Raw genomic sequence first — 14,346 nt, forward strand, 5'->3', positions numbered from 1 at the left:
GGAATAAAAATTAAGCTATTTATTTCTGTATTCATGCTCCAACTATTAGTAGCCTAGTCCCAGATCTGTTTGTGCTATCTTGCATGACAGTGACCATAGGAGTTGGAAAGACAGCATAAACAGATCTGGGACCAGGGTAGCTAGGACAGAACATTGTCGTGAATTTCAAAAGGTCCTTCTCATTCATAGGAGGACCTAGCTCTCAGCGTGTAGCCCTGGGCAGGGCGGGCGGTTTAGCAGCGGAGTGGGTATCAGTTGGAGAGTGGAGCTGGCACCCTTTTTACATAACAGCCAGGGTGGCCACTCAGTCTGTTCGACTAGGCTATCTAGATGTAGGCTTGGGCGGTGTCCAGATTTTCACACCGTTTCTGTACCATATTGGGATATGCATTATTACTGGAAGTACACACGAGGGCCGCTATTTCTCAAAATAAGTATTATTACAATAATTGACTCACTAAAGTGCAAGGACAAATACCAGAAAGTGCACCCATGAAGGGCCCCAGGACCGAGTTTGGGAAACCTTGTACTAGCCTATATTTTTCCCCATCATCCCGCATGTAGCTTTGAGCTTTGTTTGAGCTCTGAGCTTTGTTTGACTTTAGGGAACCCCTCCACCAGTCCACCACCCACACACCTCTCGTCTGTATCTGTCAGGCACTGAACACCCCCAATTGTATTTTCCAGTCTAGGCTAATTTACTCATCCATGCAATGTAAATATCTAATCCGGAACCGTTTAGGGGGTCCAGGTGGTAAGAACGAGACGGACGGGCCCCAGAACTGTTCCCCACTCTATTTCTCACACACAAACACACACACACACACACACACACACACACACACACACACACCAGCGCCTGTCTGTATTCAGGGGTCGATGCGTTTGACTCCCGGGCCCCTGAGGGCCCCAGTTGGCGTCCCTGGGACAGATCACCTCCTGTGAGGTCACGTCAGAGGAAATGCCTGAGGGGTGAAGTCAAGGGGGTTAGGGTTAGTCTGTGTGTGCGTGCGTATCTGCGTGGTGCGTGCGTTTGTACTCCCGCCCATTAGTTGGTGGGTTGTTGAAGATTCCTGGAGGCTGCAGCTGTGATGGCACAGGCAGAGGCTCCAATCCTATCACAGTGTGCCACACCGGGAGGCAGAGGGGAAGGAGAGGGGCAACCGCAGTGGTGGAGGCTGGGCGGCTGTGGGGGAATGGTGGAGTAGCCCTGGGAGAAGGGAAGAGTAGTGAGAAGTAGAGATAAATGGAGATGAAACTGAATAAAGGGGAAATCTTAACTTATTTGATTTGGTTCCTTACGCAATATGAGGCCAAAGACAAGTGGAAAGTAGATCTGAAATCTATTGTGGATCATTCAAAACAACTTATGTACCCTTAGGGCATTTACTCTGCATCTTAATTGGAGTGCTGAAGGTGTTGCACTGATAACCTTCTGAAGGAAAACATGTCTGTTCTAATTTCAATAGATATTTGGTCCAATTAAAACGGCTATTTTCCATGCTGTTTATTAGATAGACATTCAGTCGTGACTTCATAGTATCTACTTATGACCACTAATGAACTAGAGTACGGTGTACCGATAGGTGAAAAGGAGACAATGTTCTTGGGAGCTGAAGAAAGAAGAGGGAGGAGAGAGAGAAGAAAGGGGAAAATGTGGATGAGGTGGCGGAGGAGATGCCTTTGGTGCTCTGTGAGATGCTGCAAAAGTGGTTGAGTTTGTGTGGAATGAGGTTGAGCCTTAGCAGATGAGGAACCAGCCGGTACAGCCTGGTCTGTGTGATGATTGTTTACACAGGTGCTGTTGTGTCTGAGAGCCAGAGCCACAAGATCATCCAAAATCACACTTAGAGTCCCTCTACAAAACAAACCCTCGCAGCCTTCCAAAAAAAAACCAAAAAAACATAGAACTTAAAGGGTAAAGGGTCTCATGTTCTACAATGTTTCATTGAGGATCCAAGGGAGGTCTTGGATTTGTGTGTGGATGTGTGTAGTGCATAGCAAGTGTATGTATGCGTGTGTGGGAGAGTGAGAAAGAGTAAGTGTTTGTGTTATCTGTGTTGTGCTGTGCCGTGGCCCGCATGGCAGTCTCTACCTGGATGACTTCATGGCTTGGCCCGAGTGTCTGGTGTGAGGAAATGCAGAAGCCTTCGATTAGCGAACAGCTAGGCTGAGGTCATGGTGAGATAGGGGCCTGTGGAAACACTGATGTTACACTAACATCACATTGGCCCCAGGCCCCGCGGCAGTCACAGCTCCCTAGGGACCCCCAAAACCCGGGACAGTCAAAACCAGAATAGGCGGACCTCAGACCAGGCTATACTGACCAAATCCAGTCCACCACCAAACAGCTGGTCCTCTTCTATGGAGACACACACACAGGGGCAGCTGACCCAGAGAACGGGCCAGGAACTTTGACTTGGATGGATCGTTTTTTAATCCGCCAACCTTTTTTAGGTTAGTGTTGGTCTCTTCCTACCTCATTTCCACCACCGTGGCCATATAATTTTTTTTTACATACTTCCTCTGTTATGACATAACCTTGTGGCTCGTAGAGATGATGTCATGATGATCTCTTGGACAGACTGGTTTGGTTTACGTGATTCGTACTCTACTCAGGAACCTGGCTGATGGTGGATCATGTGCCTTTTCGCTCGTGTTATGTAGCAAAATGATGACTTGATCATAATACCTTTCTCTGGACGCTGTTTATTAGGCTGTCCCAGGTATTCATTTCCATATATCATTGAGAGCTCTCCTATTGGTGTGTCATGTGTGTGTACTATATCTCATTGCAATAAACATCTTTCCAATTAATGTTTTGTGTGTGCATCTGTCCGTGACTGCACGAGCCTAGATATGCACTTGTGTATGTGCCTTAACCCTGTCTGTCTATGTGTGTTTTCTAGACGGAGGCCATGCGGCGAGCTCTGAAGGAGCTGGACCTAAACATCGTTGAGATGTCAGATGAGAACGCCACTCTGGACGGAGGAGACGTCCTCTTTACAGGTACACAACGTTCCACTAATCACACACCATTAAAACCATGGGCATCACCATCCTCTTAGTTATCACTATGGAAACGGATACAGTATACAGGTATTCAGAAAAGCTAAACATGTATGGCCACTTGATCATGCAAATGATATGACCCATCACCACAGGTGGTGAAAAAACATTGTTCCCGAATAACTCATTCGGAAAAGTCAAGTAGTTGAGGTGACCTCAACTGAAATGGCGTACAAATTACAACTGACTGACTGTCATATCTTTCTATGTGACCTCACAAGAGTGTTTTTCCTTACAGCAGTCTGCCCCATTGCATGATTGAAAATGATTAGCTCAGATGGCAATATTATACCCCCATCTCTCACACACACACCCTATTTCATCACAATAGGAACCTTGTTCCACAACTGTCATCTCACAATGAACTAGCTGAGAACGTACTGTAGGTAGAGTGCTAGTGAGGTGAGGTCTTTATTATGGTCTACTCTGTACATTCTGTAACAGTTGTGCAGCTTTGCCTGTGAATGTTATGTGGGTCATGCTCTACACCATGCAGGGCTTGGAAAAAGCACTAGAACACCTAATTGAGTTTCTAGACGCTGGCTCTCTGTGGTACGTTCCTCCCATCTCCCATCCAGCTGAAATTGGTTTCACTTGGCAGGCAGGGCTAGGAACATTTCCTCTTGGCAACGTCGTCGCTAACGACTAATTTATAAAAGCTCAACGGCTACGCCCATTCTCTCTGTAATGCTCTTGAGTGGCGACCCAAACGTTCAGGCCGTACTTTCTCTCTTTCTGTTCTATCTTTCTCTCCATCCATACTGACCGCAGGTTGTTGTCTGTTTCTCCTCAGGTAGAGAGTTTTTTGTGGGGCTTTCCAAACGCACCAATCAGAAAGGAGCAGAGATCCTGGCCGATGTGTTCAAGGTGAGTGAGAACAGACTAGAGCAGTGCACCCTGGGAATATTCAGACTGACTTCCTGTGTCCTCAAGCCACCATTACTGCCCCCCTGAGGTAATCATGGTCTCATTCAGGGGCCTCAAGGCATTTAAATACGCTATTGTCTCGGAAATTGATTAGATGGCAAACATGGTGTCTCAGGAATGTATGGCTCGGAGAAGAGGGTGATTCCAGTGGTTTCGGGAAAGAATGCCTTTTACTGATTCATGGGGTCATTTCCTGGCGAGTTCAACACCCAACAGGAATTTGACCTTTCCTCACTGCCCTGTTTCCGCTCCTGTCTGTGTCCAATTTAAATTCCACCATGGTATCTCTCTCAGCCTCTCACTGTTATTCATTATCCTTGATAAGTCAGGTATTGATGATGCGGCTCTTGGAAAACATACAAGGCTTTTTCCCCTCTACAGCTCCCATTGTTTTTCCTACTTCCTTTATTAAATTCAGGATAATTTTACAGCCTGTTCTGTTCAGGCCAGGATTATCCACAGATGTGATTGGGGGGTTAAATATGTAAAAGACAGTCTCTTATCCTTGTTGAGTGAAGGACATGAGAGAGGAAGATCAAAGTGCATGGGGAGACATCTCCACCAGGCTATTGTCTTGTCTTCCATTCAAGTTCATAACACTTAATACTGTATCTTCAGGCCAAAGGTATGTGGACACCTGCTTTTTGAACATCTCATTCCAAAATCATGGGCTGTAATATGGAGTTAGTCCCCCATTTGCTGCTATAGCACCCTCCACTCATATTCGAAGGCTTTCCATTAGATGTTGGAACATTGCTGCAGGGACTTTCTTCTATTCAGCCACAAGAGCATCAGAGAGGTCTGGCACTGATGTTGGGTGATTAGGCCTGGCTCTCAGTCGGTGTGCCAATTCATCCCAAAGGTGTTTGATGGGGTTAAGGTCAGGGCTCTGTGCAGCTAGTCAAGATCTTCCACACCGATCTCGACAAACCATTTCTTTATGGACCTCGCTTTGTTTCACTAGGGCATTATCATGCTGAAACAGGAAAGGGCTGTCGCAAACTGTTGCCACAAAGTTGGAAACACAGAATCCTCTAGAATGTCATTGTATGTGGTAGCGCTAAGATTTCCCTTCACTGGAACTAATGGGCCTAGCCCGAACTATGAAAAACAGCCTGAGTTAATTATTCCTCCTCCACCAAGCTTTACAGTTGGCATTATGCATTAGGGCAGGTAGTGTTCTCCTGCCATCAGCCAAACCCAGATTCAATCGTCGGAATGCCAGATAGTGAACCGTGATTCATCACTACAGAGAACGCGTTTACAACACTCCAGCCGACGCTTGGCTTTGTGCATGGTGATCTTAGGCTTGTGTGCAGCTGCTTGGCCATGGAAACCCATTTCATGAATCTCCCAATGAACAGTTCCTGTGCTGACGTTGCTTCCAGAGGTAATTTGGAACTCGGTATTGAGCGTTGCAACCAAGGACAGACAATTTTTGTACGCTTCAGCACTTGGCTGTCTCGTTCTGTGAGCTTGTGTGTCCTACCACTTTGCGACTGAGCCGTTGTTGCTCCTAGACGTTTCCACTATAACAGCACTTACAGTTGACCGGGGCAGCGCTAGCAGAGCAGAAATTTGACAAACTGACTTGTTGGAAAGGTGGAATCCTATGATGGTGCCACATTGAAAGTCAATGCCACGTTGAAAGTCAATTAACTCTTCAGTAAGGCCATTCTACTGCCAATGTTTATTTATGGAGATTGCATTACTGTGTGCTTGATTTTATGCACCTGTTGTCAACGGGTGTGGATGAAATCGCCAAAAACCACTAATTGACCTGGGGCTAGCGGGTATTTGCCATCTCCCTGTAAATTAATGAACATATATTACAAGTAGGGCAGTTAACGTTGTAAGGAATCTTCACTCAAAACTTCTCTCTCTGCTGAACACAACTCTAGGATTGTCCATGGGATATGACGGGTTGTTATCATGTGTCTCACGATAAGCTCAGGGGAGGACATTTGCCTGCTGCTATCTTTTCTGAGTCACTGTTTGGGCTAAACTGCCGCTTCATAAAGGAATGAGGACTGTATTGAACTGTGCTTATAATGTCAAAATACCCTCAAATGGGAAATATCCATTGCCAACTGGACAGAGGCGCTTTTCATTTCAGCACCACAGAGCTCCGCTATACCTGTCTCAATGAGTGGAGATGCAGGAGAAGCGCTGTCCATTCAGCAGTGCTGAATATGGGCGCGTTCTCATCGCCCTATTAAAACGTATGTGTTGAGTCTCCCTTTGTACTTCCGGGTTTCACTATTTGTTTGGTCAAGTTTTCATTTTTCAATGTTTTTGACTATAGAACCATGGCTGAACTAAACTTGACAAATAATGAATGGTTCCTCTGATACTCCTGTGTGGAAGTTGTAGCTCTATTTGAACTTCTCCCTCAAATGGTCACCTCCTGTGTCCTCTCTCACCTCCTTTTGAAAAAGGACCAAGTTAATCGAGGAGAGTGAACATGGATGGGCGTTTTTCAAACGTATGCACGTTTTTCTCCTCTGACAAAACAAAAGCTGATTCAAAGGAGGTGTGGCAGATTTAAACACACTTCTGCGCTGGGATGCACATGAGTATCCTAGATGAAAAGGTGACTATCGAGGAGGGGAGGACACTCTTCCTTTTGCATACTAACGAATTGATGCACTCCTCTACTACTTATTGGTCTCCGGGACATGGAGGAGAGAGGACGGTCTTTTGCCCAACCCCTATGATCTCGATCCCCCTCTACCTCTGCTAGCACCTGGTCATGTTACGCTAGCCCTTTCTTAACCTCAGATAGCCCCTGGTCAAACCGTGCTAGCGCCACCTCAACCCCTAGCCCCAGGTCAAGCTACACGAACTCCACCTCAACCGCTAGCCCCAGGTCAAGCTATGCTAGCTCCACCTCAACTGCTAGCCCCAGGTCAAGCTACACTAACTCCACCTCAACCGCTAGCCCCAGGTCAAGCTGTGCTAGCTCCACCTCAGCTAGCCCCAGGTCAAGCTGTGCTAGCTCCACCTCAACTGCTAGCCCCAGGTCAAGCTACGCTAGCTCCACCTCAACTGCTAGCCCCAGGTCAAGCTACGCTAGCTCCACCTCAACTGCTAGCCCCAGGTCAAGCTACACTAACTCCACCTCAACCGCTAGCCCCAGGTCAAGCTACACTATCTCCACCTCAACCGCTAGCCCCAGGTCAAACTGTGCTAGCTACACCTCAGCTAGCCCCAGGTCAAACTACACGAGCTCCACCGCAACCGCTAGCCCCAGGTCAAGCTACACTAGCTCCACCTAAACCGCTAGCCCCAGGTCAAGCTGTGCTAGCTCCACCTCAGCTAGCCCCAGGTCAAGCTACACTAGCTCCACCTCAACCGCTAGCCCCAGGTCATGCTGTGCTAGCTCCACCTCAGTTAGCCCCAGGCCATGCTGTGCTAGCTTCATCTCATCTCCACCTCTGTCAAGCTACACTAGCTCCAACACAATATCCTGATGGTGCCCATCCTTGGTATATGTTCTCAAACCCCATGCCTGGGGCATACCATGTACCCCCTGTCAGTATACCACCAGCTGCCAATGTGGTAAACCTGTTTATAGTTAGCATCAGCCCATGGGATACCAAATCCATCATTGCCAACCTTCAGAAGTGGAAGGGAAAGTGATTTTGCACATTCTGCCTTTCAGAATCTACCTTTATTTACCTATAAACAATCAAGAAATCTATCAGTCATGTTGGTCAAATCAGAAGGAGCCCTCAGACTTCTAGCCCTCAGACTCCTAGGACCTATGAGATAAAAGGCATGTATAACTTGCGCTACTAAAGGAGTTATTTATATGTGTTCTTGCAATAAGATCTACACTGTTTACAAAAAATAAGGAACACCTTCCTAATATTGAGTTAAACCCCTTTTTGCCCTCAGAACAGCCTCAATTCGTCACAGCATGAACTGTACAAGTTGTCGAAAGAGTTCCATAGGGATGCTGGCCCATGTTGATTCCAATGCTTCCTACAGTTGTGTCAAGATGGCTGGATGTCCTTTGGTTGGTGGACCATTCAGATTGTTGGGTTAAATGTTGAAGACACATTTCAGTTTTATGCATTCAGTTGTGCAACTGACTAGGTATCCCCATTCCTGTTCCCTTTCTCATTCTTAATACACACTGGAAACTGTTGAGTGTGAAAAACCCATCAGTGTTGCAGTTCTTGACACACTCAAACCGGTGTGCCTGGCACCTACTACCATATCCCATTCAAAGGCACTTAAATATGTTGTCATGCCCATTCACCCTTTGAATGGCACACATGCACAATCCATGTCTCAAGGCTTAAAAGTCCCTTCTTTAACCTGTCTCCTCCCCTTCATCTACACTGATTGAAGTGACATCAATAAGTGACATCAATAAGGGATCATAGACTGACCAGGTGGTTCCAGGTGAAAGCTATGTCATGGAAAGGTGTTCCTAATGTGTTGTACACTCATTGAATATTGAAAAAACATTCCGCGCCTTAAAAGTACACCTTGGAGAACATCAATCCACTATCAGACATCAAAATATCACCTCGCACGTTGCGAGACATTTTATAGCACAAAGGCACTATTAATGAATGACTTTGTGTGGCGGTCGGAAAAAAGCTTATCCACCACGCAGAGGATATACAATTTTAAATTCCATATCACCACACGGTTTAAACAAAGAACTAGATTTCACCTCCTCCCTGTAGGCCAAATTTAGACTCATACAAAAACACTGTCCATATCATATTTTGCATATAATTTATGAGTTATCCCCACATATTTATGAACAATCAAATGTCCTTTATGGTTAGCTATCTCATAAACCAGACACCTAAGGCAATTGATTCATGCCTGATACCCCCAGTATCCCTTTGTGTCTGCTCCCATACCCTAACCTTCTTTGTGATTGTTACTTGTCTATAGGTCGACCAGAGAGTCACGGTTATTATAGTAAACTAAAACTAATACGGAAACGAATCATGAAAAAAAACAATGAATTAACAAACCTTCTTGAAAATCTAAAACTATACTGAAACTATTATCTTAGACCCTGAAACTAAATAAAAATAAAAACCCATCATGAATTATGTTCACTTTGAGTTTTTTTTCCCTAAACTTTGGGCAGAAATCCAATGGGGTTGCCAATAGGATCTAATGGGGTTGTCAATAGGATCGAATGGGGTTGTCAATAGGATCGAATGGGGTTGTCAATATGATCGAATGGGGTTGTCAATAGGATCGAATGGGGTTATCAATAGGATCTAATGGAGGAATCAATAGGATCTAATGGGGTTATCAATAGAATCTAATGGGGTTATCAATAGGATTTTCAAACTTTTTGGGGGTGGGGGTTCAAGCTACTGAATCTGGTGGGTAAATGCAGCCAGGAGATAGCTGTAACGATATTCATAGGTGGAAGAAGGTGAAGAGGACCAAGGTGCAGCGTGGTACGTATACATGGTAAATTTAATAAAGAAACTGAACACTAGAACAAAAAAACAAAGCGGAACAAACAAAACAGTTCTGTCTGGTGCAGACACACAAAGACAGAAAACAACTACCCACAACTCCAGGGCGAAAACAAGCTGCCTAAGTATGGTTCTCAATCAGAGACAACGATTGACAGCTGCCTCTGATTGGGAACCATACCAGGCCAAACATATAGAATTACAAACATAGAACAAAACATAGAATGCTGACCCCAACTCACGCCCTGACCAACCTAAAACAGAGACATAAAAAAAGGAACTAAGGTCAGGACGTGACAATAGCGATGTTTCAAGTAGGGCTAGCTTTTGCATCACTATCACTAGCTATCACTAGCTACCAGTGAAAGAAAATCAGGTAGGTAGCTAACTTGATCATTCTTACATATACTACATTTGTCAACGATTTAGCCTAGTTATTGTCAAAATGACAAAAACTGTAGTCCATTTCAGTCACCTAAATGCCCTTTCTTTTCAATCATATTTTAGCCACATCACATTTGTATTGCCTCGGTAACCTACAGTAAACATCACTGACTTTCATGTGCACAAAAATACAGGAAACATCAACAAAGTGTCTGAATAGGGCGTTTGGCCAATACGAGCCAGAACAGCTTCAATGGACCTTTGCATAGATTCAGCATAGTGTCTAGAACTCACTTGGAAGGATGTGACACCATTATTTCACAAGATGGAAAACTGGAGCAGGTGCCGCTCCAGAATCTCCAATAAGTGTTCAAATCGGGTTGAGATCTGGTGACTGAGACGGCCATGGCATATGGTTTACATCATTTTCATGCTCATCAAACCATTCAGTGACCCATAGTGCCCTGTGGATGGGGGCATTGCCATCCTATGGGGGGGCATGGTCATGGTAGCCAAAATAATTGCCTGCCTAGCATTTTTATACATGAGCCTAAGCATGATGGAATGTTAATTGCTTAATTAACTCAGGAACCACACCTATGTGGAGCATCTGCTTTCAAAATACTTTGTATCACTAATTTACTCAAGCGTTTACATTATTTTAGCAGTTACCTGTACATAGCCTTGTACTACCAACATATTTTTCTGCATAACATCCTATCACATGATTCTCTTCCGAACAACCAAACTGGCAGAAGAGCACATTACACTGTATCAGATTTATTTTAATAGCACACCCCTTGACAGGGCTCCAGATTAGTGTGAGCAACTTTTTCAGTTGGTGGCACCAGCCCATAATTTGGTCAGACTATTTTGTTTTCCGGTGAGACGCAATATATTTTTTATCACTCACTTTATAAAGTGCTTTAGACTGTATACTAGACTACTGAGATGGTAGGAAACCAAATAAATAAGTTGTTCATGTAACATGTCCAAGCAGGAATGCATTGTTCAAAATATTTTTGTGCAGCCTAATCCAGTGATTGTCATGAATTGTGAGTTGTTAATAGGGTGTTGTTCTATTTGACTGTTAAGATAGGGCTCCAGGAGGACAAGGAAGAGCTGGGGATGAGGAGGAAAGGACAATAGTGGAAGTGCATAAAGATGGCGGCCCCCATGCACTTACCACAAATGCCTCATTTGCTGTACTGTACATTGCTCACCTTTACCTTGTGTGTAGTCAATAGCACAGTATACATGATCCCAATTCTAGCTCCAAGACGGCGGCAATTTGAACCTAAAAAGTACTGATTTATTGGCACGTTGAAACATGTTGCACGTCGTAGTTTAAAAACTCAGTGGATAGTGGTAAAACAAACATTCCGACTGTCAGGAAATGCTGTTCCTTCAGAGAGGATCGATTTGCTTTGATCTAGGCCTACTGTTAAAGTGGCACACCACTCTCCCTTTTACCTCATTTAACACCTCAATAGGTGGTCCAGGTAAGTCATGACACACTTAATGTGGACCAGGCCAGAGAAACAGGGGCAGATATGATGTGGCAGATATTGGTCGAATGACAAAGCAGAGTGAATTGACACTCCATATAACATGTCCATTCCTGCCTCAGTAAACCTGGGATTCCAACCCATGTCACAACACAACATACTCCAGATGCTAATTAATAGCCCTCCAGAACCCCTGTTACCATGGGGTAGATATGGTATGACAGACCAAAGTAGGATGACTCCACATCATCAGTCGCTCTCTGAGCAGTAGCAGTAGTCTGGTCCTCCAGAAACAAACCATGGAACAGAGAGCTCTAGACTAGAACTATAGCCATGGGGTAGATGAGACAGAACAGAGCAGGATGACACTCAACATCAACAGTCTCTGTCTGAGCAGCAGCCAGGCGGCCGTATAGGAGTGTCTGGCACAGGAGGCCAGAGAAAGACGCAGCTCCCAGTAAAAACTAGCCTCTGCCAAAAAAGTCCTCCTTCTCCACATTTACTGGATTGGTTGAACAGTGCAGAAGAGAAGCTCCCGACAGCTTCTTCTCATCGAGACCAGTATATAGTGGATCTAATGTCAAGCGTTTAATTTATGCCTGCTGGTTTGGGTTTTCACAGACTGGGGGGAGGGGCCAGTGGCCTGGGGCTCTGGTGACCTCAGAATCTCAACCAACCAGTGGCCTGGGGCTTTAGGGACCTCATCTCTAAGACTCTCAACCAATGCCGGTTCGGTTACCTTTCCCACTGGGACCTGTCTAGGCCAATGATGTTAGGGCTTGCATGTTTGCAGGACTATGCTGTGTAATCCAGTAGGTTTGTTGTGTGTTTGCAAGACTATGTCCACGGTCCCTGTAATGCAGTAGGGTTGTTGTGTGTTTGCAGGACTATGCCGTATCCACTGTCCCTGTCACTGATGGCCTACACCTGAAGAGCTTTTGCAGCATGGGAGGACCAGGCCTCATCGTGATTGGCTCCAGCGAACCGGCTCAGAAAGCCCTGAAGGTATCAGTCACCATTGAGTGCATGGGTCATGCAAGATAGGTCTATGTTCAGAGGACAGAGTTGGACTTACTTTCTTACTTTCCTTTGCAGCATCTTGTAAATTATGTTTAGATTAATACATGTTTAATAGTGTTTGCAGAAACCATAACTGAAATAAATCCCAATAGATTTTCTTCAAGTTAAATTTGTGGTGGTCATTCTCATACAAGCAAAAAAATATTAAAACAGTACTGCGCTTAATTGCTTTCTCTTTTCAAGAGCTATTGCAAGTTACCCATAATCATAAGTCAATGTTTATAAGTCCAGGTAGCAGATAATGGACCCTATCAGATGTTTATGTAGTTGGTGCTGTATATTAACTAATGGGTTCTAACTTGAAACATTTTTGTCAGTTTACAATTTTACAATGTATGCTCGTCGTATTTAAAAAAACACAAAGATCAGGCTCTGTCGCAGCCGGCCGCGACCTGGAGGTGCATGGGGCGACGCACAATTGGCCTAACGTCGTCCGGGTTAGGGAGGGTTTGGCCGGTAGGGATATCCTTGTTTCGCGCACTAGTGACTCCTGTGGCGGGCCGGGCGCAGTGCACGCTGACCAGGTCGCGAGGTGTAAGGTGTTTCCTCCGACACATTGGTGCGGCTGGCTTCCGGGTTGGATGCGCGCTGTGTTAAGAAGCAGTGCGGCTTGGTTGGGTTGTGTTTCGGAGGGCGCATGGCTCTCGACCTTCGTCTCTCCCGATCCCGTATGGGAGTTGTGGCAATGAGACAAGACAGTAATTACTAACAATTGGATACCATGAAATTGGGGAGATTTTTTAATTTTTTAAAAATAAATAAACACAAACACTGCTGGATTATCCCAGATGCCAAGATCAGTGGATGAACATATTCCCTGTTGCCTACTGTACATGGTAAACTGTAAGTGGCACTTCACTTTTTAATATGGAACATGGCTGAAATAATTTTTCTACAATATTCACAAGACACAATTACAGTCTTTATGGAATAAAAATCTAATTTCTTTCAATTATATGTGAAAATCAATGACGTACAGTGGCTTCAGAAAGTATTCACACCCCTTCACTTTTTCCGCATTTTATTGTTACAGCCTGAATTTAAAATTGTATAAATCGCTGGCCCACATAATGTCAAAGTGGGATTGTGTTTTTTGAAGGAAAAAATCTCATTAAAAATGAAAAGCTGAAATGCCTTGAGTCAATAAGTAGTCAACCCCTTTGTTATGGCAAGCCTAAATAAGTTCAGGAGTAAACATTTGCTTAACAAGTCTCATTATACGTTGCATGGACTCACTCTGTATGCAATAATAGTGTTTAACATGATTTTTGTTATGACTACCTCATCTATGTACCCCACACATACATACAATTATCTGTAAGGTTAATTAGTCGAGTAGTGAGTTCTTTAGTCGAGTGTAATCGCTGCCAAAGGAGCTTTTGCAATGTATTGACTCAGGGGTGTGAATACTTATGTAAATGAGATATTTCTGTAATTCATGTTCAATAAATTTGCAAAAATTTCTAAAATCAAGTTTTCACTTTGTCATTATGGGATATTGTGTGTAGATTTTTTAATTCAGGCTGTAACAACAAACTGTGGAGTAAGTTAAAGTGTATGAATGCTTTCTGAAGGCATTGTATATAAACCCTGGATAGCCTACACTATGTCTTGACCAATAAGAGCCTTTGAAGCCACCGAGCTACCATTATCCTACTCCTCCTTTGATTAATGGAAGTGAATCAGGGAAAAACGATATCTCCACATTAAAATAGCCAATTTGTCAACAATGCCACAATGTGTGCCAGCCAGCACCAATTCGAGGGATGTGGGAAAACATTTCATATGCAAGTATCTAAAATTTTGTTTTTGGTCTATTTTGAGAGTCAGACTGCTCCTGACAGCTTCTGGTACTGTGTAACAATAGCAACACAAGCATGCAAATGTCTGTGCATGCTAGCTAGCGACCCCTT

The 14,346-nt window shown here is 44.4% G+C and overlaps 1 protein-coding gene across 3 annotated transcripts in view; it reads left to right on the top strand.

Moving 5' to 3' along the window:
* Positions 1–14,346, top strand: part of LOC135556194 (N(G),N(G)-dimethylarginine dimethylaminohydrolase 1-like) — a 118,618-nt gene that overhangs the window by 83,108 nt on the left and 21,164 nt on the right. For 2 of the 3 annotated variants that reach the window (XM_064989191.1, XM_064989189.1), the window contains exons 2-4: positions 2,910–3,009; positions 3,863–3,936; positions 12,239–12,358. In XM_064989191.1, the coding sequence (XP_064845263.1) occupies positions 2,910–3,009; positions 3,863–3,936; positions 12,239–12,358 (294 nt within the window). The remainder of the gene's footprint in view (positions 1–2,909; positions 3,010–3,862; positions 3,937–12,238; positions 12,359–14,346) is intronic. The other variant, XM_064989190.1, reaches the window with a different exon arrangement.

The sequence above is a fragment of the Oncorhynchus masou genome, chromosome 15 (genome assembly GCF_036934945.1).
Source record: "Oncorhynchus masou masou isolate Uvic2021 chromosome 15, UVic_Omas_1.1, whole genome shotgun sequence".
NCBI classification, from domain to species: domain Eukaryota; kingdom Metazoa; phylum Chordata; class Actinopteri; order Salmoniformes; family Salmonidae; genus Oncorhynchus; species Oncorhynchus masou.